Source organism: Pristis pectinata, chromosome 16 (genome assembly GCF_009764475.1).
Source record: "Pristis pectinata isolate sPriPec2 chromosome 16, sPriPec2.1.pri, whole genome shotgun sequence".
Taxonomy (NCBI): Eukaryota; Metazoa; Chordata; class Chondrichthyes; order Rhinopristiformes; family Pristidae; genus Pristis; species Pristis pectinata.
The window spans coordinates 6203098-6230985 of record NC_067420.1 but is presented as its reverse complement, the minus strand read 5'-3'; the positions used below and the strand labels follow the sequence as shown (position 1 = coordinate 6230985).

At 41.1% G+C, this 27888-nt stretch overlaps 2 protein-coding genes across 3 annotated transcripts in view; one reads left to right on the top strand and one right to left on the bottom strand.

Annotated features, from left to right (window-relative positions):
• ppp4r1l (protein phosphatase 4, regulatory subunit 1-like) overlaps positions 1-8424 on the bottom strand; it is a 61532-nt gene extending 53108 nt beyond the window's left edge. Inside the window, exons 1-2 of the mRNA XM_052031712.1 lie at positions 8296-8424; positions 8154-8198 (exon numbers count right to left, since the gene is read on the bottom strand). Coding sequence (XP_051887672.1) covers positions 8154-8198; positions 8296-8302 — 52 coding nt within the window. The 5' untranslated portion in view covers positions 8303-8424. The remainder of the gene's footprint in view (positions 1-8153; positions 8199-8295) is intronic.
• Positions 8160-27888, top strand: part of rab22a (RAB22A, member RAS oncogene family) — a 47514-nt gene continuing 27785 nt past the window's right edge. Inside the window, exons 1-4 of one of the 2 annotated variants that reach the window (XM_052031716.1) lie at positions 8160-8214; positions 8847-8918; positions 24973-25052; positions 25153-25234. In XM_052031716.1, coding sequence (XP_051887676.1) covers positions 8883-8918; positions 24973-25052; positions 25153-25234 — 198 coding nt within the window. In that variant the 5' untranslated portion in view covers positions 8160-8214; positions 8847-8882. Of the gene's footprint in view, positions 8215-8508; positions 8597-8846; positions 8919-24972; positions 25053-25152; positions 25235-27888 lie in introns of those variants that run through there. The other variant, XM_052031715.1, reaches the window with a different exon arrangement.

Genomic DNA, 27888 nt, shown 5'->3' with positions numbered 1-27888 from the left:
AGTAGCCCAATTGGCACACAACAATAATGTGCAAGCAAGAGTTGCAACACAACCTGCTGGCTGACACTGGAATTCCTTCTCTTCTACATTCTTTTGAACACCCTGGATTACGCCCTGGCTTAGCATCTCACTGACAATGTAGCCCTCTTTTATCATCAGTGCTTTTTTTGTTTTCACTCACAGAACAAGGCCAGCATTTATTGCTTTACCCCACTTACCCTTAAACCTACAAATCAAAGGTGTAGCTGTGGCCACTCACACGGACTCTAGTTGTACCTGCCTTTACACTGCTACGTGGAGCAGTCTTTGTTCCAAACCTACTCTGGCACCACTCCTCAACTCCTCCACTACACCAGTGACTGTACTGGTGCTACCTCCTGCACCCACTCGGAACTCATCAATTTTCATCAACTTCCATCCTGCCCTCAAATTCACTTGGACCATTTCCAACACCTCTCTCCCCTTTCTTGATCTCTCCATCTCAAGAGACAAACTATCCACTGACATTCACTATAAACCCACCGACTCCCACAACTACCTAGACTACATTTACTCCCGCTCTGTCTCTTGGAAGGTCAGCATTCCTTTCTGTTTCTCCATCTCTGCTGCATCTTCTCGAGAGGAGGTCTTCCACCCAATCTGTTCATCACCCACATACTCCACCCACTGGGTCCCCTACCCCTCTGTTCCCATCTCCCACCCCACCTCCCTTATTCCATGCTCCACCTTCCTTTCCTATCAGATTCCATCATCTGCAGCCCTCTGTTGCCTCCACCCATCACCTCCCAGCCTCTGTCACTATTTCCACTCTATCTGCCTATCATCTAGATCCACCGATCACTTGCCAGCTCTTGCTCCGCCCCTTCCCTTCCCCTCCCCTCTTTATACTGGCTATCTCCCCTCTATTCTTTCTGCCCTGATGAAGGGTCTCAACCCAAAATGTCGACTATCCATTTCCCTCCACAGATGCTGTCTGACCTACTGAGTTCCTCCAGCTGTTTGTTTTTTCACTCCAGCTTCCAGCATCTGCAGTCTCTTGTGTCTCTAGCCTTAAACCTAGTGGTTTACTTGGTCAACTCAGGCAGAAACTATATGTCAATCTCACTGATGCTTATTAAGCAGTCCTTGGGAATATTGTTCCTATTCCATTTCTGAGAAGATGCTTGTGCGTAAATGCTTTTCACATTCTTTTAGATAACTGTTGCACGTGGACTTGATGTCTCATTGTCTTCTTCCAATGGCAACTGCCTCCCCCAATACTCCTCCCTCTCCGCTCACCTCTGCATTCACCCAATTCCCTCCCTTTCCTTTTTGACTTCCCACTCTCTCCAACCAGTTCCACCTCCCCAATGCACAGCTGCCAAACACTCTCTAGCACAGCAAGGACAGTGATCACTAGACCATAGAGAGGAAATAGGAATAATTCATAAAAAAAAAGTTACCTAGAATGGTTCAGTGGATGGAAGCTCAATCATACTTATAGACCTGAAAAGTTGGAGATTGTGGGAAGAGCGCTGGAGCTCTACTGTTGCACAACCCAGTACAGAATTAACAAAGAAGCACCAAGCTGTCATTTTGATTTATAGGAGCTGCTCAACAAATAAGCACATGTAAAATGGATACCATCTATTACAGGCAGAAGATTAGATTTGCCAGTTGGTACAACATTTGTATTAACTAGTCATTATTGGCATTAAAGTAATGCCAGTCAAAAATTCATGCTGCAGAATGCTGGTGGCAGTTATCATCATGTCTTTTGCCAAGAACATTCTTCTATCAGTTACCTGCAACAAACAGCAAGGCAGAAAACACTAGTGATGTGTTAATTCATACCATTGTATAGCACTCATGAGGTAACTGTATAGCTCTGGAGCAAAAAAAAAGTCTGATATTGTACAACTGTGCAATTTAAACTCCCAATATTTGTTAAGATACCTGCATGATATGCAAAGCCTATTCAAATTTGAGTTTTAATGAAGTGGGGTTTATACATTAAAAAGTACTTTTGCCCATCCCTGATGAGCATTGTTTAACTGCAGGAGTCAGTATGCAAAATATGCAGGCTAGATACAGCCACCAGCAGATCAAAGCAAGCCTGGATTTAACATTACATCAACTGCAAATTAGCAGATCTCAATTGCAACAATAGCATTCTGTCCACATTGTACCTGCACACTCGGCACAGAAGTCAGGTGCAATTCAGTTACCGGAGTCCTATACAACAACAGGAAGTGCACAGGTGCGCACTGGTAGGGATAGCAACCTTCTCTGCCGTGATTCCCTATAGAACAGTACAGCATAGGAGCAGGTCCTTTGGCCCACAATGTTGTGCCAAACCAATTAGTAATAAAATGCCCAACAAAACTAATCCTTTCTGCCTACACAATGTCCACATCCTACCATTTCCCTCACATTCATGTGCCTGAGAGCTTCTTGAATGCCCCTATCGTATTTGCCTCCACCACCACCCCGGCAGCATATGCCAGACACCCGCCACTCTCTGTGTGAAAAAGAACTTACCCCCTACCACCTTAAATCCATGCCCTCTGGTATCAGACATTTCAACCCTGGGGAAAAGATACTGGCTGTCTACTCTATCTATGCCTTTCATAATCTTATAAACCTCTATCAGGTCTCCCCTCAGCCTCCACCTCTCCAGAGAAAACAACCCAAGTTTATCCAACCTCTCCTTATAGCACCTGCCCTCTAATCCAGGCAGCACCTTGGTAAACCTCTTCTGCACCCTCTCCAAAGCCTCGACATCCTTCCTATAATGGAGCGATCAGACTGAATGCAATACTCCAGATACAACCTAACTAAAGTTTTATAAGGCTGCAGATAACTTCCTGACTCTTGAACTCAATGCCTCGACTAATGAAGGCAAGCATGCCATATGCCTTCTTTACCGCCCTATCAACCTGTGTAGCCACTTTCAGGGAGCTATGAACTTGGACCCCAAGGTCCCTCTGCTCATCAACACTGTTAAGCGTCTTGCCATTAACAGTGTACTGTCTCTTTACATTTGATCTCCCAAGGTGCAACACTTCACATTTGGCCAAGTTGATCTCCATCTGCCATTTCTCTGCCCATATCTGCAACTGATCTATATCCCACTGTATCCTTTGCCAGTCTTTTACACTATCCACAACACCAATCTTCATATCATCGGCAAACTTACTAACCCACCCATGTACATTTTCATCCAGGTCATTTATGTACATCACAAACAGCAGAGGTCCCAGTATGAATCTGTGAAGAACCACACTAGTCACAGACCTCCATCTAGAATAAGTCCCATCGACCATAGCCTGTCTTCAACGAGCAAGCCAGTTCTGAATCCAAACGACCAATTCACCAAGGATACCATGCATCTTAATCTTCTGGGTGAGTCTCCCATGAAGGACCTTGTCAAACACACTTACTAAAATCCATGTACACAACATCCACAGCTCTACCTTCATCAATCAACATCAGCACCTCATCAAAAAACTCAATCAAGTTAGTAAGACACGACTTGCCCTGCACAAAGCTATGCTGACTGTCCCTAATTAGGTTATGGTTTTTTAAATCCTATCCCTAAGAATCCTCTCCAGTAACTTCCCTACCACTGAAGTGAGACTCACCGGTCTACAGTTACCAGGATTATCCCTGTTTCCCTTCTTGAATAATGGAATAACATTAGCTACTCACCAGTCCTCCAGGACCTCACCTGTGGCTAGAGAGGACACGAAGATGTTGGTCAAGGCCCCAGCAATCTCATCTCTTGCCTCTCTCAATAACCTGGGGTATATCCCATCAGGCTTTGGGGCCTTATCCACCTTAATGTTCTTTAAGAGACTCAACACTACCTCCTCCTTTATCTCGAAATGCCCCAGCATATTAGCACGCTCCACACTGATCTCCCTGTCCTTCTCCTACATACTGATGCAAAGTATTCATTAAGGACCTCACCCACATCCTCCACTTCCAAGCACATGTTCCCTCTTTTATCCTTGAGTGGTCCTACCCTCTCCCTAGTTATCCTCTTGCTCTTGATGTATGCATAGAATGCCTTGGGATTCTCTTTAATCCTACTTGCCAAGGACTCTTCGTGGCCCCTCCTGGCTTTCCTAATTCCCTTCTTGAATTCTAGCTTCTTTATAATCCTCAAGTGCTCTGTTTGATCCTAGCTTCCTAAGCTTTACATACTTTTCCTTCTCTTCTTGACTAAATTCACCACCTCTCTCAACATCCAAGGTTCCCTTACCTTGCCGTCCTTGTCCTTCCTTCTTACTGGAACATCCCTGTCCTCTACTCTGTGCAGTTGGTCTTTAAACACCCTCCACGTCAGATGTGGACTTGTCCAAAAACAGCTGTTAGCAATTAATTCTCCCTAGTTCCAATTGTAATTTGCCCTGCTCCACTTTAATACTCTCCCGCAAGGTGCGTACTTACCCTTATCTACAGCTGTCTGAAAACTTATGGAGTTGTGTCACTGTTCCCTAACTGTTCTCCCACTGAAAGGTCGGTCACCTGGCCAGGCTCATTACCCAACACCAGGTCCAGTAAGGCCCCTCCTATCGTTGAACTATCTACATATTGATTTAAGAAATCCTCCTGGATGCACCTAACAAATTCTGCCCCATCTAAACCTCTTACACTAAAGACGTCCCAGTTTATATTAGGAAGGTTGAGGTCCCGCACAACAACAACCCTATTTGTTTTACACCTTTCCCTAATCTGTTTCTCAATACCTCGGTGGCTATCGGCGGGGGGGGGGGGGGGGGGGGGCTGCTGGTCTGTGGTATAATCCCCAGAGTAATTGCACCTCTCTTATTTTTGAGTTCTACCCATATAGTCTCAGTGGACGAGCCCTCCTCTATGTCCCCCAAGTGCAGCTGTGATATTGTCCCTGATTAGTAGTGCAACTCCTCTCCCCCCCACCCCCTTTACTTCCCTCTCTCTCTTTTCTAAAACATCAAAACCCTGGAACATTAAGCACCCATTCCTGTCCCTCTCTCAACCAAGTCTCTGTTACAGCCACAACATCATAGTTCCCTACCACATAGATCCATACTCTAAGTTCATCACCCTTACCCATAATACTCCTAGCATTCAAATACACAGACTTCAAATTGTCTGTCCCATCGTGTCTATTACTTTGCTCTTGCCTGTCTTTACTGGCCCTGACATCTACTTTCCTCTCAATCCCTCCACTTTCAGACCCGGTGCTCTGGTTCCCATCCCCCTGCCAAACTAGTTTAAACCCTCCCGAACAGAACTAGTGAGCCTCCCGGCCAGGATATTGGTTCCCCTCCAGTTGAGGTGCAACCCTATCTATTGATGCTGTCAAACCATCAATCACCCTACCACAGCAGTGTTTAGATGAGACACTAAATCAAGGTTTAGTCAGACGGATACAAAATAAATCCTATGATGCCAATAGATTAGGTGCAGGAAGTTTAATCTGTGCTCTGACTAACATAATCAATACCACCAAAACAAATTAATAACTGATTAATCGACTGCTTAATAATTTCATGGCTGTCAGTTTGTGCACAGTGAAAACAGTGTTATTTGCTTACAAAAAAAGGCAATTAATTGGTGATTCAGCCCCTTGGGACCTTAGAAGGATGTAGAATGCACTATATAAATACAAATAATCTTACATAGGCCACTAAAGCCATACAACACCAATTGAACAATGACATCACAAACTGGAAGCAATCACATATGAACAATTCCAAATAGACCAATAACACTGTGAGACCAATTCTCCCCCTGGAGACTCGAGCACAAAAACTGACATAGCAGCACTGTCCCAGATGAGCCCTGAACAGTCAGCACCACCCTCCCAGATAACACCAAAGCCTTCTCAAGTTGATGCAAAAGATCCCAAGGTACTGTTTGGAATGTGCAGTGAAGGGATCTTAGTATTCTGGCTAACATTTACATCCAAACCAATATCATTAAAATAGCTTATCGTCACCTTGCAGTTCGTGGCCACTATCACGCACAAAGAGATTTACACCACAGAAACAGGCCCTTCATCCCACCGAATCCACACCGACAATCAAAAGCCTATTTACTCTCATCCTACATTAATCCCATTATTTATTCTCCCCACATCCTCATCGACTCACTCAGGCTCCACACTCACCTACACACTAGGGACAATATACAGTTGCCAATTCTACCAACCCGCATCTTTGAGACGTGGGAGGAAACCGGAGCACCCAGAGGAAACTGACACAGACATATAGAGAACATGCAAACTGCACACAGACAGCACCCAAGGTCAGGATCAAGAATGATTCCCCAATCAGTCACAGTATCTTATCCAGAAATCAGCAAGAATTTCTCATACAGCACTCAATGTTTCAGGATCAGCTTCTTCCCCTCCACCATCAGATTTCTGAATGGTCCATGAACACTACCTCATTACTCCTCTTTTGCACTATTTATTTTTGTAACTTATAGTAATTGTTATGTCTTTATGTCTTGCACTGTACTGCTGCCACAAAACAACAAATTTCACGACATAACATCAGTGATAATAAACCTGATTCTGAGCTGATGTGCTTCTCAAGAGAAGTGATTTGGATCTTTTATTTGCTACTTGAAAATACACTTACACTTCAACTTCAAACATAGACTTATAACTCTGCCATCTGTGAAAGGGAAATGGAGACACGAGAGACTGCAGATGCTGTAATCTGAGCAAAGAACAAACTGCTAGACAACTCACATCCTGTCCTGGTGCAGGATCTCAACCCGAAACATCGACTATCCCTATGTCGTCATAGATGCTGCTCAACCTGCTGAACTCCTACAGCAGTTCAATTTATGCATTAGATATAATCTTGTTTTGTGTCATTGTCGCTCAGGGTTATAGTTACCATATTATATTAACACAGGCAAAACTTAAAAATCAAAGGCAAATTAGTATAAACTGAGCACTGATAACAGTAAATTAGTATTTTGCCATATAACTCAAATGAAGGTCCAATTTACAATACACAAAACCTGTCTACTTATCCATTATTATGGTGCCAAGTGCTAAGAATTTGTATTAAAATTGGAGATAAATTCTATTTCATGTAATCGCCAAAATCACAATGGAATATTAAAAATAGCCTTAATAAAGAAATGTAATGAACACTGAGAAAAGCGTTTCCTGCCTCTCTCCTAAACATTTTTCAACGATCTGTTCTGACAATCCAGTTACATTCAACATAAAAATAAACATTGGAAGTGCCCTAATCAGGTCAATTTATCATCAAGTACAATCGCCCACGCAATTTGAGATCATCCATGGGAAGTGTGGAGGTGTTTAAAATGGAGGAATGCTCAAAAAAGCAACAGCTCAGACATCAACAAAACCTTCCCATTTGAGCAGCTACAGATTGTACCTATTGCGATTAACTTCAAGTTCACAGTTCAGTCGGAAGCCAGACTTCTCTACAGAAACTATTCTGGGAAGCGTTGGTGTGGGAGGAGAGGCAGGGTGATAACTGGCGATGAGGTTATTGCAGTGCCATCTATTTACATCGCAGCCAGTCGTGACACTGAACATTTAATCCACAGGACAGAAGGAGAACAGACAGCAAGACCCACTCCTCCTCCCCCCACCTAATCAAGAGAAAAACCAAAGCTTTCAAGCGTGAGGTGAGGAGTTTGTTTTTATTCCAAAATAAACTTTATTCATCATAAGAAAAACTATATACAACAATAAAACAGTGCAAACCTTTACATTTCTGTAGGGATCCATCATTAGTGTTACCTTTTTTGATATAAAAACCACAGCACTGATGCCACTCGTGTGGCTCCCTGGGGTGCTACCCCAATCCCGTATTTACAATATTTAAGGGGCTTCCTCGCCTCACCCCGCCCCTCCCTCTCCAGTGGCAGAAGAACCCTAAACTGTCGTCCTTCCCCACCGAGCCCTTGCGTTGTGGAGGAGCTGGGGTCGACACGGATGACACTGGCAGCTCACCGCCCCGAGCAGCCGGATGGGCAGTCACGGTGGGATATAGGAAGGGGGGTGGAGACAGCTGTCAAGCACCGACCCCCCCCCCCTCCTCCCCCCTTACCCACCCGGAGGGGGTGGTAACTGAGACCGGGGCCCGGGCCACAACCACCCTCACTCCCCGCCGTAACGGATCGATACTCACATTCCTCCAGCTCGTCCTGGGTGTCCTCGTAATACAGAGAGAGACCTGTGCGGGGAACAAGGTGAAAACACAGAGAGGAGGGGGTTAGAAAGCGCGGATAAAGAGCACGAAAGAGCCGCCGGCTGAGGGAGGACTCACGTACCCGCCATCTTGGGTGGAGGTGGGGGAGGGGAGAGCCGCTCGATCACCTCCGCCACTAATCCACAACATAAATAAACGCGACCCGTCCACCAGAACGGCTGCTCCCAGCCACCAACCGAGCACGGAGTTAGAACTAAAATTAAAGCCCGGTAGAATTATTTTCAAACAGTCCGGTGATGACGTACGCAACGGTCTCCCCCCCCCCCACCCCCTGGCTTTACCGATACCCGAATTGTTTCTGCGATGCGTGGATAATTTTACATTTGAGGGAATGGGAAGATGTTTCAGTCGAGCTTTTAGAGGTAAAAAGGTAGTGGAATTGTTTGGTGGTTTTGGGGGGGGGGAGAGAAAACAGACCGGGTCACGTGACGCGGGCGGCAGGATGGCGGCGGCGGCCCTGCCGAGGGGGGAGTCCGCTGCGGCGCCGAGCGGCTGAGGCGGCGGCGGCGCGGCTTCCCCGCCAGTGGCGGCCGGGTTTCCTCGCCTCAAGTCACTCCCTCACCCCTGTTAAAGGCACGGTTGATGAGAGTTTTATTCTCGTTTGTTCTCCAGCCGGCGGGGATGTGTGTGGGCTTCTGAAGGCTTGCCATGGCTTTGCGGGAGCTGAAAGTTTGCCTGCTGGGGGTAAGTGGATGTCAGGATTATATCTTGCCCAAGCAAGGTCGAAATACACCCTGCTCCTTGTCGAGTAGTCGGAGCTTTACGTTTATTGACAAGTGCAGTCTACTCTGCTGACTGTGTACAGCTGATCTCATTCTTAAATGTTTGCGAAATGTGCAAGAAATCTTAAACTGTGACATAATTGATAATCCAGGGAGGATATCTGTCATTCTGCGCCTGTAATGAACAAGCTGACCTAACAGGTTGGGCAGCTGTATTTATCTTTTTTGTTAAAGGTCAGAAGTATATCTGCATTCTGTGCTAGATGGACATTGCTTTTAGTTACCGACTTTCAGGAGTTTAGGTTCAAATTATGTCTTAAGTATTGACAATCTAATATTCCTAGAATGATTTTCACCTGAAAGGAGTACTTTGTCTAAGTTCTAATTATTAACTTGTTGTTCATTTGTTCGAAATGAGATCTGACCGTGTTAAATCAGTAATATTCGTGGGCCGAATGGCCTGTACTGTTCTATGTAACTATAACATTCGTGGGTCCAAATATCAAATAAATTTAATGGCTGAGATTCTTTCTTAAATACTTCAAGTGAATTTTAAAAACAGCCATTTGTGATAGTTTAGGCTTTTATTCTGGTCACACCTTTCTTTGATCAAAAGGATCAACCAGGGTGATGGATTCCATGTCGGCCCTGCTACAGTCTGTGGGCAGAGAAAGCTGAATTTTGGGAGCATTCAGTTTTTTTTAACCATTCTGCTGCATAGGCAAAAAATGCAGTGATTCTTACATGGAGGAAGTAAACAAGATTTTTTTATTTTTTGTTTTGTACAAAACTTCAATACTTTATTAATCATTAAAATTTAATGAGTATTGACGTATTGACATTTTTATTATTGAAATTTAATACAATAATTTAATAACAAGTTATTTTGCTTTATAAATTGAAATGCCATAAACTTAAATATTTTGGTTTCTTTCTAACTTTGGTGTAAATGGTTTTATTTGTTATTAGCATAAAGTGAGATGAAAAATTACTATTTCAATATTCCCGGGAAAATATCTAGTGCATTTATCTAGCTCTCTTTGGTATCCTATTTAACAAAAAGGTATTTCAGAATATCTTAGCTGGTTACCTTTTACTGTCTCCGTATGTTGGATTCAAACACTCAGTAACTGTTGGCTCTGCTGTTGTGAAAATACCCAACCAATTTAAGCAACTTTTTTATAAACAAGGATGCGCTTTTAAGTAAAAGAAATTCCCTTTTGAAAAATAAATGGAAAATTCTAAAATATGAGTCATGATGCCCGAAGAATTCATAGAAGCTGTGTTTTGCTGGAAGTGTTTGTCACATACAAACTCTATAACTGGGAATGTTTATAAAGCAGTCATACATTTTTCTGAGAAACATTGCATAGCTTAGTGGCTTATTCAAATATGCATCCTAATGTGGATAGAAAACAAGTGCTGTACAATGTGGTAAAAAATGAGCCGATTCGTTTTAGTAAGCAGAATAGAAAACCAATATTAAGTGTTGGACCCAGATCATTTTGTGCACAAAGTACATTTGCCTAGTAATCTTTGTTAGTAGTCTGTAAATGTTAGTAATCTTTTAAAATGAGTTTTTAGTTCAAATAGCAAGTTGCTGCTTGAATTGTACAGCGGTGTGGTGAGCTCGCAGGTGGAGCACTCTGTGGGTTTGACCTAACTCTGAGGAAGGATATGTTTATAATTGTCTTTGGAGTTCTGTGTAACAGTGCATTAATTTTGATTCTGGGATGATGATGCTATCCATTGAAGAGTGAATAAGATGAGTTTGTAGTCAGCAAGAGTTTAAAAGAATAAGGTGATCTAATTTAAAACACAAGATTTTGGGAAAGCTCGATAGGGTAGATGAGGAGAAGCTGTTTTCCCTAGGGTGTTGATATGGTAGACACGGTCTCAAGGTAAGGGATAAGTCATTAGGATAGAAATAAGAAGAAACTTCTGTAATCCAAGATGGCAATGAATGGACTTTGTTGAGTACATAGATCCAAAGATTCTTGGGTAGTAAAGAAATCAATAAATGTCAGAACGGGAAAGGACGTGCCAAGAATTGCCATAATCTCATTGAATGGTCGGCTAGCCTCAGTGCTTTAGCTTACTATAGTGCTTCGAAGTTCTTCAAGGTCTATCAGAGAATGACAGAATTTAGACAATCTTACCTCAATTTCAAGTCATTTTCTAATGAATTTAGGTTTACAATTTATTCATTCAAACAAAGAACCATAACAGATTATCTCATCTTTATTGCTCATTGATGGATCTTGGCTACACACACTGCTTGCCCTGTTTGTTATATTATCACAGTTAAACTTAAATATTTAGTTGATTACACAGTGCTCTGGGATGTCCAGAGTTTGAAACTATATAAATACGTCTTATTTTCAATTAACTTTTTTTTTGCAGATCTGCTTGCTGATCTATTACACAACGAACAATTATTATTAGAGTCATAGAGTTGTACAGTTTAGAAGCAAACCCTTCGGCCTGACTTGTCCATGCCAATTGTGATGCCTATCTATTGCTAATCCCACGTGCCCTCTACTGCTTTCCTATCTGTATCTGTCCGAATGCCTTTTAAGTGCCGCAATTGTATCTGCCCCTACCACTTAATCTGGTAGCTCATTCCATATAACCATCACCCTCCAGGTGGAAAAACTTGCCCCTCAAATCTTCTTTAAATTTCTCTCCCACCTTCTGTTTGTATGCTCCTCTTAACTTTATCAGCCTCTGAGGTCACCCATTTCAACCCTCTCCTGGTTTCATCCACTAGCTACGCACACACTTCACCCACTGTATCCCCTTCCCCATTTGGTTCCATCTGCCCTTCATCTCTCCCTTAATGGCTCCCGTTATCATCTACCGTACTTATCAGACTCCAGCACTGGTAGACTTGTGTTCCTGCTTATCATTCTCCTATCTGCCTCTACTTCCACCTTCACCCACCCTTTTCCCCACCTGGCTCCATCTGCCTTTTTTGCTTGTCTCCTTCCACCTATTACTTGCCTGCACTGTTTCCTAACTCCTCCACGCCCCCCCCCCCCCCCAACTGTCGCCGTCTGCCCATCATGCGGATGCAAGACTGTGAATCCAAACGTTGCCAGTCCCCCTCACCGCGCCCCCCCCCCCCCCCCCGAGATGCTGTTCAACCTGCTGAGCTCCTCCAGCAATTTGGTTTTTGCTGACCAATGTTTTGTACAACTGCAGCATCATATCCCAACTTGTATATCTGGTGCCTTGACCTAAGACAGCAAGCGTGCCATATGTTGCCTTCACTATCCTACCACCTGTGTTACCACTCTCGGGAAGTTATGAACTTGAACCCTAAGGTCCTTCTGTACATCACTCCTGAGGTTCCTGCTGTTTTCTCTATTTGTCCTGTATGTATTTGAAGTCCTAAAATGCATTACCTCGCACTTGCCTAGATTAAATTCCATCTGCCACCACTCCACCCAACTTTCCAACTGTTCTATGTCCCTCTGTATCCTTTTACAACCTTCTTCGCTATCTGCTGCTCTACCTGTTCTTGTGTCATCAGCAAGCTTACTAATCAGTCACTTACATACTCAAACATGTCACTTAACCCCTCGACCACTACCCTCTGCCTTCAACCACAGAACCAATTTTGGACTGGGTTTGCTAACGTACCTTGGATCCCATTGTGATCTAACCTTCTGGACTAACCTACCATGTGGGACTTTGTCAAAGTCCTTGCTGAAGTCCACGTAAATCACATCTACCACACTTGCCTTCATTGTTTTTTAGTTGCCTCCTCAAAAATAAGATCGGATCTGTGAGAAAGGATTTCCTCGCATACAACAGTGCTACTTTCCCCCTAATCAGTCCCCGCCTTTCCAACTGAACTGAAATCCTGTCTCTTAGCAGGACAATTACTGTAAAAAAAAATTCCATGGATATAAGGCCTTTAGTTTCCCTACTGCCCTTTTTGAATAAGGGAATGACGTTAGTTATCCTCCAATCTTCTGATAATATCTTGTTATATTAACTCCAGAAGCATAATGCAGACCAACAACATTATGTTGTTCTTTCACTCTGGGGCTTGGCTCCAGCTGTATTGGAGAAACCTCTGTAAGCCAGGAAAGCCACAAGCAAACATTTTTGGATCGTCAAAGTCCCAAGTGGGCAAGCCTCTTGATTGTCCAATAAATTAGAGATTGGTCAGGAGAACAGAATGGTTTGCTTTGTGGGTTTTGCATGTGTTATTCAGATGTTAAAGGGTGTAATGTAGTGTCATTGAGTCAATACAGCACTGACGGAAGCACATTTGGCCCACAGAGCCTCTAATGGCTTTTTGTAAGAATATTCCAGTTAATTCCATTCTCTGCCACTTTACTGACGCCCCGTGTTTTGATTTTTTTTCCCCTATGTGTTAACATTTCTTTCCCGAAGCCATAATTGAATCTTTCAGGTAATGAATGGTAGATCCTAACCAATTGTTACATAAAATACTTTGAATGTCAGGTTTTGCTGGTCACCTTTGTATGTCTCTAATCATTGGTCTCTTTATTTATGGATATTAATGCATTGAAGGCAGTTTAAGAGAAGGTTTACTGGACTAATACTGAATAGACAAGTTGTCTTTTGAGGAAAGGTTGAGCAATCTAATCTTGTGTCTGAGAGGGGACTTGACCCTGAGTGGTCTTGACAAGGTGGAGGTGGTTCGGATGTTCCCGCCTATGGGAGAATCAGGAACCCTTTAAAATTAAGGGTTCACCGATTTTAAGACATGAGGTGAATTTTTTCTGAAGGTTGTAAGTGTTTAGAACTCCCTTCCCAAAGAGCAGCAGAAGCAGAGTCTTTGAATATCTTTCAGTTGGAGATGAAAGGTGAATGGGTGAAACTTTGCCAAGGAGAGAAGGAATGTGGAGTTAAGGTTACAATCAGATCAATCACTATCTTCTAAATGGTGAAGCAGGTTTGAGGGGCCTAATGGCCTGCTCCTAATTTGTATGTTAATAGGACAGTCCTTGTGGAACAATATTATGTGCCTTTGCCTAATTAGAGTAAGAAACAACCATTAACTATTACTGCTTCTCATCCCAGCACCAATTTTGTTTCCGTTACCATTTTCCATCCTGTTCCAAGGGCCCCAATTTTACTGACAAATCTATTAGAAATGTTTTGAAAGCGCACTTGCTCAGATCACCACATTCTTCTCATCATTCTTCATAAAACTCACTTCAACTTTAGTTAAAATCAAATTGTGTGTAACAATCTATATTACCTTCTTTTAATTAATACACACTTGTCCGAAGTGACTATTTTGCCCAAGGTTATCATTTCCAGCTAGCACACTCTCACATGCATGTTGAGTAGTAACTACTGGGTTTTACATTGCATCCTTCTTCAAGGATGTAATATCTGCTATTGTCTAGTCTTTTGACACTGCCCTAGTTCAGAAGACAATTATTGTCAGTACTTCTAAAATTGCCATCCTTCTCTCAGGAGCCTAATATGCATCACATCCAGGTTTGGTGACATCCTCGCACAGCCAATCTTTCATTGTACTTGTCTTCCGATTTTTAGCTTTTCACTATCTTTGCCACCTCGTTCCTTTTCCCAACCTCTCCGTTATTGTAACCTGGGCAGCATTTTCCTTGGTAAAAAGAGATGCAAGGTACTCAATTTTATTACCTATGTCTCCAAGCATAAATCTCCTTTTTTGGCCCCTAATCAGCCACATCCTTCTGTTACTACCTTTTGAATTCATGGTTATGTTAGCTATCTGTCTATGCTCTTTGGCCCCTCATATTTCCTCCTTCACTTTACCTCTTTGTTTCATAATCTCTCTTTCTCTCAGTTACCTCTGGTTTTGCTTGTTCTACTTCACGCTCTCATGGAAATGTACTTTAACTGTTCATGAACCATCTTTCTAAAGACTACTCTTAAAATTTTTCAGTTTTGACTGGCAATTTTCAGTTCCAGTTTACCTTATCCAGTTCAGTTTTCAAGTTATTGAAATTGTTCCTCTTCTAATTAATTATGCACTTTTCCATAGATATTCTAAACTTTACTGCACTATAATTATTGTTCTTTATGTGTTCCCCCACTGGAACTTGCTCAACTTGACCTTGGAACCAAATCCAGCAATGTGTCAGGCTGTAAATGTTCAGGAAAGATCGCCTGAATATTTTACAAATTCTTCCCCTTTTGTCCTTGCAGTATTATATCCTAGTTTGCTATTAAGATAGCCACTACTCAAGTTCTCAGCCCTAGCTGTAATTTCCCTAAAAAAAAGGTTCCTCTATATTCTTCCCTTAAATTGATGGCATGTGGGATAGATCAATTAGTATAACACCGCCTTTAGTTCTAACCATGTAGATTCTGCCTTGACTATTTGGACATAACCATCTCAATAGCATTTCAGTACCAATACTGCGGGAACCTCTCCCCTTTTCCTTGTCTTTTTTTTCTCTAAACACTTTGTATCCAGAAATAGTCAGTACTGAGGCTTGCCTTTTTTTTGAGTCAGATCTCCATTGTTGCTGCAACATCGTAATCGCACATGGTTACTTGCATTTAAATCCCAAGTTACAGATTTTGTTTTGAATTTAAACTTAAAATCTTTCTTCTGTTTTTTAATATATTTACAGTTTATTGAAAGCAAACATGAAATTTCTTTTTATCTTGTTTTGATGTCCACAGAAATGGTTGAAAGGTGGACAATGGATGTCATCAGAGTGTCATAGTTTAAAGGGATACCTCTGCCTTAACTTTCCTGGAAGTGGGAATATTCTGCTGTTACCTTGGTGCTCATTTTATCGTCAGCCTTTCTAAAGTTTATCACATATAGGTTACGTTTGCAATACCACTACACCTTAATCACTTCCTTTGATCTTGTTCTCGGATGTTGCATCTTAACTTCCTGTCATATTAATTTAAAACTTTTATAAGCAAAGTGAAAATTACAACATATACGATAAATCATAATGCCACGAATTTTTCCATTCTTCCTTGTCACATCCATCAGTATGCTGGATTAAACTGCATCTAATCTGTTTACATGTGTATAATCAACACAAAGTTTGTTTTCACCCTAATGGATTCTGGCAAGTTCTGCTTGTGGTGAAACAAAATGGTTTCTTGAGCAGGTGAGCAGGAGTAACACGGGTGCATATCTGCTATTAATCTAAAAGAAGAGATTTTGCTTAGTTTTTAGTGCTTGTGTTCAGGAAGCAGTGTATTCATCAAACAAACTGTCGTAATAGGTGCTGAGTTTAATGTGGTGAACCTGCCAGTTTTAGTTTCTATACAAAATTGACATGTTGAAGTGTTTTAATAAGCGCAAAAGTTGGCTTGGGGTGTCTTTTGCCCACTATGATTAAGAATGTCAATTAATTTCTGTTCAGATGAAGGGTCTCGACCTAAAACGTCGACTGTCCCGTTTCCCCACACAGATGCTGCCTGACCTGTTGAGTTCTTCCAGCATCTTGTTTGTTGCTCCAGATTCCAGCATCTGCAGTCTTGTGTCTCCAAATAATTTCTATTAATGAGTATGATAAGACTTTTTTGTATGAATTGTACATCGTGCAAAAAATTGTAAATAATTGCTTTGCATACTGCCACTGCTAGATAGGTTGTAACCAAGCAATTCACTGCTGATCACCTTTGCAACTACAGTGTGGTTACATGGAGCAGACTGCCCGTGCGTGATGAAATCTGACCCACCACAGGGTCTTGCCAGGCTTCTGAGAATTTGCAGTCATGACAGCACGAGCTTTTTGCAACTTGGGAAAAGCAGAGTGTTGACTGCAGTGCAGATATATGGCTGCGCTTGCACCTTTGTTTGGCTAAAGCTAGGCCTGGAGCAGGGGCTAGAATGACTGTAGTGACAGTGGCAACGTATAAAGGAGATGAGTGCTACCTGCTATATTTCCAACCAATGTTACCACTGAAGTTTTATCAGGGCCTCACTAGGGTTTTGCCTGGTTCCTTCCATTGTGTTGCACCAAGGTCACGTCTGTCACCACCCCACCACCTCCCCATTCCTGTGCCCTGAAATTCAAAATCTCGTTGTCTCTGTCTCAGCAGTATTGAGTTTTAGATTTCAAAGTAATTGGTCTAAGCTGTGGATTCTGTGTAACTGTCGGAGGGCAAATTAGTGTTAGGTTTGGCAATCTTTATAAGTTATCTTTCTGTGTACTGTAAACTAAGTTTTAAAGCTGCACTGTTGTTATATCTTCTGTCACTAATGCTTTAAAATTCGATTGCATAACTACAGCAACCTTCTGGCAACATGGCATTACTTAGTTCACCAGTCAAGCGTTTTGTACTTTCCAGCAGTTTTGCTCTCGTCCTTTTGGCAGGGCATATCCACAGTTATCAGTAACTCCTCCAAAAAGGTGAAAGAAATCAAGGATGTGCAAGAAGCTAGAATAGGAGGAAGGCAGTTCGTGTGAAGATTAGTGCACTGCAGAAGGTTGCAAAGATGGAGGTAAACCTGTGGAGGGACTTGAAACAACATTTTTAGAATTATACAAACATCATTAGAGGTTATAAAGCCCAAGCATTTACTTATGGACCATTCAAGAATATTGCTATTCTCTGATTACAGTGAAATTAAAATTGCAATATTTTCAATCAATATTTCAGGACTGCCTTAGAAATGCAGAATGATATAAATATGAATTATGTGCTTATATACCAATCACATTAAATCATTGTATATTTAAGATGATGCCATTGCAAGTCTGGTATTTCAGAGAGAGAGAGAGAGAGAGAGAAAAGGGAATTACAATCATTGGAATAAGAATTGTTTCTTGCCAATTTTGATGTCTCATGTCTTTGTAAGTGGTGGCACTGCAGAAAAACAAGAGGGTTATCAACTTGAGGTGATGGTGTAGAAAGTGGCTTCTCTTGAATAATGCCTGGTGGAACACCATGCCCAGCATCTAATAATATTTGTCCTTGACTTGGCCACCAAATATGTGGAATTCAGTCATCCTAATTTCAGAGATGAAGTCTACTTATTTACTTTGGCTTCTGATCGTGCAAATGCCTGATCCCAGTCCCATACCATGCAGTTTTACTTCCTCATTTCAACGGATGCTGACACTAAAGGACAATTAGTGAATGACAGTAAATAGGATGCCATTGCCAATGACACCCATATGCCATAAAGTAAACAAACAAAAGCTGTGCTCTTCCATCCTTCCAGAGCTGCTGTCATTGAATATTGAGAATAGTGGTTAATATGTTACTGGACCAGTAATCCAAAGGCCTTGGCTAACGATCTAGGGACACAAATTCAAATCCACTTAGCAGCTGGAGCATTTGTATTCAGTCCTTTAACTAAATCTGGAATAAAACTATTCCTAATATTGACTGGTTTGTGGTTGTCTTCATGCTCTCCTACTGAAACGACTGAATATATTACTCATTGCAAAAAAAAAACCTGCAAAAAAAATCTCTCCATTACTGCCCTCCCTTTGATGTCCTTTTTTTTTCTGAGGTCCTTGAGCAGGCAACCAACTATCCCTACACTGTTCCCTTGTGTCCATTATGCTGACAGCACTAATATTGTTAAAGACATCTGATTTGATTGTTCCTCTATTCTCTAGACTGTGACTGAATAAGTAGAATTATAGAAATTTTACAACCGAATAGGAGGCCATTCATCCCATTGTGGTGGACAAAGAGTTCCGCTTCCACCTTCCAGCTCTTATCGTAGTGCTGCAGGACTACCTTCAGGCACACATCCAGGCAGTATTTAAATGCAATGAACGCTCCTGCCTTTACTACCCTTTCAGGCTGTGTTCATGATCTTTATCACTTTCTAGGTGAAAAAAAATCCGCATCTCCCCTTTAATCCTTCTACCAATTACTCTGAATCTATGGTGCCTGGTCTTTGATCCCCTATGTTAAGAGAAGTGATTGCTTCTTATTTATTCAGTCCAGGCACCCTTGTACACATCCATTAAGCTTCTTCTCATACTCTTATTCCAGAGGAAATAACACCAGCCTATCCAATCTTTTCACAAAGCCAAACATTTTGTATCCAGAAATTTTCCAGCCCTGGCAATGTTCTTGGAAATGTCTTCTGAACCCACTCCAGCACAGTCCCATCTTTCCTGTAACGTGGTGATTGGAACAGTACAGTTCCAGCTCCCTGCTGCTATGTTTTGTGTATCAGCTGATAAAAGAAGGCATATCGAATGCCTTTTTCTCTGCCTTATCAACACTGCTGTGGATTAAATTCCATTTGCTGTATTTCCCCCTCAACTAACCAGACTGTGTACATCCTCCTCTCAGACAAATGCAAATTAAGAACCCTACCCACATCATACGCCTTCAAACACCGATTGCCTTTTTACACTGACTGTATTCCAGTTAATATTAAGTTAATTGAAATATCCTGCATTACTGCCCTAGTGCTTTCGGACATTAGCAATCTTCTATCTCCGTTGGACTGATAGCAGATCTGTCCTACTTTCCCGTGTTTCTTTGTTCTTTAGTGCAATCTGTACAGCACGATTTGATGATCTTTCTAACATATTATCCCCCTCTCATAGCTGTGATTTTTCTGGAAGAAAAGTTGCCACTCCCACTATTTTTTTTTGTCCCTTTGTGATCTGAAAATTTTTTTATTCAGGAATGTTAAGTTGTCATCTGTAGCTCTCTTAAGCCACGTTTTTGTAATGGCTATAATATCGTACTTGGTGTACATCGGTGCTTTCAGCTCATACACCTTATTCACTACTTGCACTTAGATAATACCATTTGATCAAGTTTTCTGAATGTTTTCCTATTTTTGTACTGCTTTCCAAATGCTGTAAATGTTTTGCCTTCCATTTTCAGATCTGCTTTTCTCCTTTCTGAACCCAGTTTTCCATGCACCTGATAAAATATTTTAAGCTCTTCCCCATTAGTAAACATACCTACAAGGATATTGGACTTGCCCCTTATGAATTGCATTTCACCTTCCCCTGAACCAGTCCTAATGGTCCAGTGGGATGCAGCACTGAGAATAATCAGAAGATTGCTACTTTTGAAGTCCTCCTTCATAATCTCTTTCCCAATTCCTTAAAATCTGCCTGTAGGATTTCATCCATTTTTCTGCCCTTGTTGGTACTGATATAAATCACTCGGGCTGTCACCTTCCCCTTCCAGAATTTTGTGATATCCTTGACCCTGACACATGGGAGGCAAAATACCATTCTGGAATTAGATCTGTGACCAGAGAAATGCTTGTCTGCTCCTCCAGCTTTAGAATCTCCTATGACTATTACTTTCTCCTCCCGTCAACTACAATTTAGGGTGAGGGCAGGGTCACCATGGGGATAAGTTGCGGAAGATGGGTAAATGGGGGTGGCCTCTCTAACTGCCCCATTAACCCTTCGACCATAACTCATCCACTCAGCATCCCTGGCATGCACCCGCTCACAGATATTCCTTTTGTCCCATCCCTCACTCCCTCTACCTTCTCTGTGATTTAAAACTAACTTGGTTTTCTCAGTTCTGGTGAAAGCTGTTCAACCTGAAACATTAATGGTCTCTTTCCATTGATGCCGCCTAACCTGCTGAGTATTTCCAGCATTTTCTCTGTTTATTAACTGTTGTAATTCTTTATTCCCTGCTCTCATATTTACTCACTGCTTGTCCATCCAGACTCTGTCTCATCCACTGTGTTAATTAATGCCTTTTTTTGCTCTCTTTGAGTATTCAAGTTTCTTTTGATTTTTTTTTTCTTATTTGTCTTGTACCGCTGGCCTCTAGCTTTGCATTTATCTCTAGTAGAAACACTATCTACTCTATCAAAACATTTCATGTTAGGCCAGTCTATTTGATGAGGTATTGCGGTTCTCCATATAGGAGAGGCCCAATGTTCCCAATGCAGCCTGACCTGAGTATTTTCATCATTTACTGTTTTTATTTTAGATTTCCAGGATCTGAGTTTTTTTTTAATATTCCCATACTCCTTTCTGTTTTCACCTGCATATTGATTAGGTGCATTCTTCCTTAATATTTGATTTTAGAAAATTATATTAGCCAGAATTCTATGAAGTACAATCAGAAGAAAGATCCTATTATTCATGTTGATATTAAAGAAGCAAATCAATCTGTTTAGCTGTATATTTTTAATTGTTTTTTAGAAGTAGATTTCTTGCAAGAAAGGAAGCTGGTGTAGAAAAATTGTTAAAATCAAACCTGTCACAAGTTGGGGATTAATCTAACTGCTTACATGATGCATTTGAATCTGGGTGTCCAAAGCTGCACTCCTTGATATAAATTTTAATTTTCTTGAGCATTATTTAAAAATATATCAATAATCCTACCCTGTAGGATATATGTGTACTTCACTGTAATTATGAAGATTTCACACAGTAACATTCGATTTTAATGACCTTGTGATAGAAAGGATCCATATGAAGGCCAAATCTAAACAACAGTGATCGACTCATAAGTAGAGGTACTGTAGACGATTTAATGATTTCAGAAAACGTGCTATGCAAAAGAGAATTCACTGATTTGGAATAACTGCAGTACAAGTGCCAGCTACAAATTTGCCGATGATACCACTGTTGTTGACAGAATCACAGACAGTGACGAGGAGGCATACAGGGATGAAATGGGTCAGCTGATTGAGTGGTGTTGTAACAATAAGCGTGCACTCAACATTAGCAAAACCAAGGAACTGATTGTGGACTGTAAGAAGGGGAAGGCAACTAGCACCAGTCCTCGTTGAAGGGTCTGCAGTAGAAAGAGTGAGCAGCTTCAAGTTCCTGGGTGTCAACATCTCGGAGGTTTGATCCTGGGTAATTTCAGAGAATGATCATAATTCTCGTGGATATCTTCTGTTTCTTTTGTCACTTTGTAATCTTTTTCACTTGAACTGTTATCCCTTTGCCTCTTAATCTCCTGCCTTCTATTCTATCACAGACCTCCCCTTATTGTTCTCCTCTGCCAACTTTTACCTGCCCCCTGTTCCCCTCATCATTTTCTCATATTAATGCCTGTTTGTCTAACTTTTCCCAGTTCAGATGAAGGTCACCAACCTGAGATGTTCAAAGATGTTGGAGTATGGCGTATTTTCCAGCATTTACTAGTTTTGTAACTTGTGCGCACAAAGAAAGTTGCTAAACCTGTAGCACGTGCAATGTTCAATTGAACTTTATATTAAAAAAATTATGGTTTAAAGTAGCTTTTTAATTGGGTGTTAGGATTCAGAGTAATCAAATATTTGAGAGGACCTTTGAAAGAATCTTCAGGCAAATTTAAGTAAAGTTTCAAGATATGGTTGCTTCAATGTTGTTTTTGCTGTTGATGATTATGCCCCTAGATCACACTTTACCTCAGACCCTATGTGGGATGCCTGCAGTCGCAATGCTGCAGTCACATGCCTCCCAAAGTTTTGTAGCTGTTCCACAAGGCAAAGCAGCCCAAAAGCTGTGATTGGGCAGCAGGCAGTAGAAGCTTAAAGCACCCATAGATTGCTCTGAAGGCATTATGGATAGCTCATGCTGTCTACTCTTCCAATATCTTGAAACGTCTAGTGATCAGTTATTCAAATAGTTGAAAAATATTTGAACAATTAAAGACTAAATTCATTCTATTGACATTCGGCTTGTGTAAATGAACTTAAACATTGACAATAAAGTTTAAAACAAGAACCAACCCACTTACTTTTACATACTTAATCAGTGCAGGTCAGTGATCCCATTCACATGATTGGGACGGTTCCAGATGTCTGGTGTAAAGTCATGGGGCCAGGTGGAAAATGTATCTGGGCCCTCAGCTTTATTGTTAGGAACCACCCGGGACTAAACAGAAAACCAGATGCACCTGTATTTGACTTCCAGCACGTTCATATTTCTGTGTTAGGGTGCACAAGCACAAGTCGAGGATGTACTGACACGTTCACTTGGCCTGACGTCAAATCTCCCCAAAACTGCTGGCTAAAAATGAGTGCGTTCCAACCCGTTGAGTTCAGTTCACAAATCGGAGATACTGAGTTTTAATTGTGATTCCTGCTGTTGCAACTGAAACGTGCAACAATCGGCATTTCCTTTTCCCACTGTTATTTTTGTTTAAAAAAAAATGAGGAAAATCTAATCAAATGGTTTTAGTTCTCCTATAATTTGGATCCGGAATATTTAAACAGAGTAAATATACCAAACCACTGAACTGCAGAGGGAAGTTGATCAGATGACATCCTGCGCAATTAGTACATTTGAGGTTTTGGCATTTCTGTTCAAAATTAAGATGGTAATATGTATCTTGTAGCATTGTTGCAGTTCTAAGCAAATGTTGACCACAATCTTTAAATTATTCAAGACACTGACAGGATTGAGAGTCGTATTGAATCTCTCTTGCTCCACGTCATGTAAAATCTCACACTGGCTGATGAGGCAAGTTTTGTAGACAAGCTGTTCAATTGGGGTTAGTGGTCAGTTGGTTGAGTGCTGTGTACTGTACTAGCTTGTACTTAGCAGCATATGTGTGAAGTGTTTGCCTCAAAGGTGTAATTTGTGAAAAATCTGAAATATTGCTACTTCCAGGATGTAAGCTGTAATTATATCATTTCCACTAGTGCATTTTCTCGTAGATTTAATGTCTACAATTTGTACATCAGCAAATTAATTAAACTTGTTGGTGCGCAACCTGTGTGGGTATGCTGCAGGGACTTATATTTTCATTCAGTTGGACTTTACTAATAGCTAGTTTGATGTTAACAGCAGACAAGTTGCATTGGAACGTGTTCAATTTCTTGGTGAATTAATGCGTGATGGCATTGCAAATGAACTGACTGTATGCAAGGTGTGTGGGTGAATACCTGAGCCAGGCTCTGCTTTACTCCTGATCGAAACTGGGATAACAAAATTTTCTTCCTGTTGCTCACAAGGTGGAAGGAAGATCAATAATTAGCTGTTGAAAAATCTGCTTTAAGTGGGTATTGACTAAGACTGCCAACCTTCTAGGATTGTCCTGGTGATCTCCAAAAATTGGATTAATCTCCCGGGCACTCCTGCGTGCATTGCTAGAAGGGATATTGCAGGGCCATAAAAATTTTTTTGTTCTATTTTCTGTGAATGCTCAGCTTATTGTTGTAAAAGTTTTGGGGAGTGAAGAAAGACTGTTTGAATGGGTGTTAAGGATTTGGAATGAGGAGACTGGGTAAGGAAATATTCAACCACAATTATTAACCCTGGTATTTGGTACTAACGAGGTGAAAAAGTTAGCTGAAATTTTCTAGTTACTGTTTAGATGAGGGTATTGGAGCTTACTGGTTGTGCGATTAAATCCATGTTTTAGGAGAAGAATAAAACAGATTTAAAATTAATTCTAGTCGGGTAGGTGTGAATGAGCTTCCACATGTACTTTATTGTACAGTTGGGCCAATATTTGGTTCTTTAACAGATTTAATTGAGCCTTGATGCTAGTATTTGCAGTTAATCTATTTTCTTTAGCCTAGGTGCTAATGTGTAGTGACATACCATTCCTTACCATGTTCTCAACTGCAGCATTTCCTACTTTTAAGATCTGTATTTATCATTCAGAGACATGGTATCATGATTATGCTACTGAATACTATTTCTGAGAATACATCTTCAGTCCCCAGCATAGAAACTTAAGGAATTTTGTTTAAAAGATTTTACAGAAAACAGTAAACCATCAAGTTTCCAGCTACCCAACTAATGTTCTTCAGATAACAAAACTTTGTCCTTTTACGGCTGTACCTACATCCGACTCCAGTCCCATTTCAACGTAGTTCACTGTTACGTAGATTCTGTCAACCCTAATAAGCAACTCAGTTGTACAAACTGAGTTCCACTCATACCTTAAAAGCCAATAAATGCTTGCACAACTTGAGAATTTATTTTTAAAATTGTAATTTGCCCTCTATTCCATCCTTTAGGTGTAATTAAGTTGCAATAGAGTATTGGGGGGAGGGGGGGAAACATTTTTTGTTGTGCCTTTTTTGTTTCTTCTATTCGTGCTCGTCTCAGTGAGGAGAGTTGAAAGGATGTGAACTAACCTTTTTTTATATATACATATAGGACACAGGTGTTGGGAAATCCAGCATCGTTTGGAGGTTTGTAGAAGATAGTTTTGACCCGAACATCAATCCCACAATAGGGTGAGCAATACAAAGATATTTTTAAGATGTGCTTTTGAGCTATTAAGTATTTTCCTATTCCTGGATGTTATGTAATTTGTGATTTCTGATCCACATTTAGGGCTTCTTTTATGACAAAAACAGTGCAGTATCAAAGCGAGTTGCACAAGTTTCTGATCTGGGACACAGCTGGTCAGGAACGGGTGAGTCAATTTAATGCTGCTTGCCTTAGAAGTATTGCAGGTATGAAACTTTTTATTGTTTCATTGAAAATTGCTTTCCTTCAGTTTAGCTTCCCAGTCAGTCCCTTACACATTTGACCCCAACAAGTGAATACATCAGCGTATTATATAGGTAATTTGTAGCAGATTTAAAGGTTTAAGAAAGAAAACCCTTATTATTGAATATTTAGTTTTAATTACCTAGATCGCAACACTGGGAAGTTCTTCATTGACTTCCAAATATTTTAGGATGTCTTGAGATCATGAGTGATGTGATGTAATTGTAAATACCTTTTTCTTTCCACCTATAATATTACCAAAAGCATCATATAGCTAGTAAATTATAGTTTTAAAATGCTACCTTTTTTTTTAACTACAGCTCTGGAGCTGTAGAGCCTTTTATCGCAAGATCTATTTTTCATGGGTTTGACTATTAGGCTTCTGTCAGTAACTACCCCAATGGAAAAATCTTGATTTACTTTCGCGGCAGCAATATACATATCTTCCCTACACGTAATAAAGAGTCTTTCTTGTGACATAACTCAATTTTGGATGCTGGTTTTGATTATTCTAGCCCTTGAAATTACTCCTTTCGTGACTCCATTGTATTTTCAGTGTTAAAACACTGAAATGTGCCACTGGCGGCGTCTTGGAGGGAAATTGTTTAATTCCTGAAATGTATTGTCGCATACACTTGCAATTCTGTTATCAGTAGAGGAGGAAAATTCCACTTTAGCTTCTGAAAGGTTTCGTGAATTTGTTATAACTAAAGAGGGAAAAGTTTGTATGTTGGAACTTTATTTAAAGAGGAACTTGGTTTTCTTTTGACAGATGCTGTCCAACCTGCTGAGTGTTTCCAGCATTTTCTATTTTTATTACATATTGAAAGGTTCTGATAAGTACAATAAAACTCTGATAATCGGCTATTTGACAATTCAGACATCCCAATGGTTTGGCGTCTGGTCTCCAGATGATGTTTCTGATACTTCCCTCAAACTCAACGGGGTTCTGGTTCTTGTGCTCCCCTGAAACTTGGTTCACTGGAAGATGTATTATATTGTGTGAACATTTCTTCCAAAAAAAATGTGAATTGAAAGTATGTTGGGGTAAGGGAATAACGGCCAATAATCTAGAAAATCTGCCAGCCTGGCACCACCAAAGCCCTGAGTGTGCCAAATTATTGGAGTTTTACTGTAAAAGGTTCAAGAGAAAGCTTTTGCCAGCCTTTTTCTGAAGGTCATTTCCTGTTTATTTTGGATGGAATTGACCTTACAATAGCAAACCACAATAAAAAATGTTTAATGATAAAACAGAAAAAAAAATTAAGGAATCATTCTATATTTTGGACAACGGGATAGTTTAAGTGTAGCAATGTTTTGAGTTTCTCAGGGCAGATTGTAGGTACAGGAATAGACCATTCAGTCCCTGAGTTTTTTTCCATCACTCAATTAGATTAAGGTTGACCTGTATCTTAATTTACTCAATTTGATTCCATAATCATGGAGTATTGTGCTCAGTTCTGGTTGCCTCACTACAGGAAAGATGTGGAAGCCATAGAGAGGGTGCAGAGGAGATTTACAAGGATGCTGCCTGGAATGCAGAGCATGCCTTACGAAGGCAGGTTGAGGGAACTCAGCCTTTTCTCCTCAGAGAGACGGAGGATGGGGGGGACCTGATAGAGGTGTATAAGATGATGAGAGGTATTGATAGGGTAGATAGTCAGTGGCTTTTTCCCCAGGGCTGAAATGGTGGCCACAAGAGGACATAGGTTTAAGGTGCTGGGGAGTAGATATAGAGGAGATGTCAGGGGTAAATTTTTTTACTCAGAGTGGTGAGTGCATGGAATGGGCTGCCGGAAACTGTGGTGGAGGCTGATACGATAGGGTCTTTCAAGAGACTGTTAGATAGGTATATGGAGCTAAGTAAAATAGAGGGCTATGGGTAAGCCTAGTAATTTCTAGGGTAGGGACATGTTCGGCACAGCTTTGTGGGCCGAAGGGCCTGAATTGTGCTGTAATTTTTCTATGTTCTAATCGCAATTTACAGCTTTGTCAGCTAACAAGTATGTGGGAGATTTTAATGTCCAGGCCTTCAGGTGACGCAGAGTTGGCCAAGAATCACTTGCTTTCTGTTGACCAGATGGTGGTAACTTGCTTGCAATAGGTAGGAATAAGCTGAATCACTTGTATCCCTCCGTTCTGTGCATTCCAGATTCCAACATAATACAGTATCTTTATTAGTCACATGTACATCGAAACACACAGTGAAATGCATCTTTTGCGTAGAGTGTTCTGGGACAGCCTGCAAGTGTCGCCCTGCTTCCGGTGCCAACATAGCATGCCCACAACTTCCTAACCTGTACGTCTTTGGAATGTGAGAGGAAACCGGAGCACCCAGAGGAAACCCACGCAGACACAGGGAGAACGTACAAACTCCTTACAGACAGTGGCCGGAATTGAACCCGGGTCGCTGGCGCTGTAATAGTGTCACGCTAACTGCTACACTCCCGTGCCCGTGCACTCTGTTATATTTTCTTCATCACTGGCATTTGTGCTTAAACTATATAATATTCATTAAAAAAAATAAATGTAACATGCACCTGCAAATAATACTAAGGTAAACAGTTTTGTCTGCTT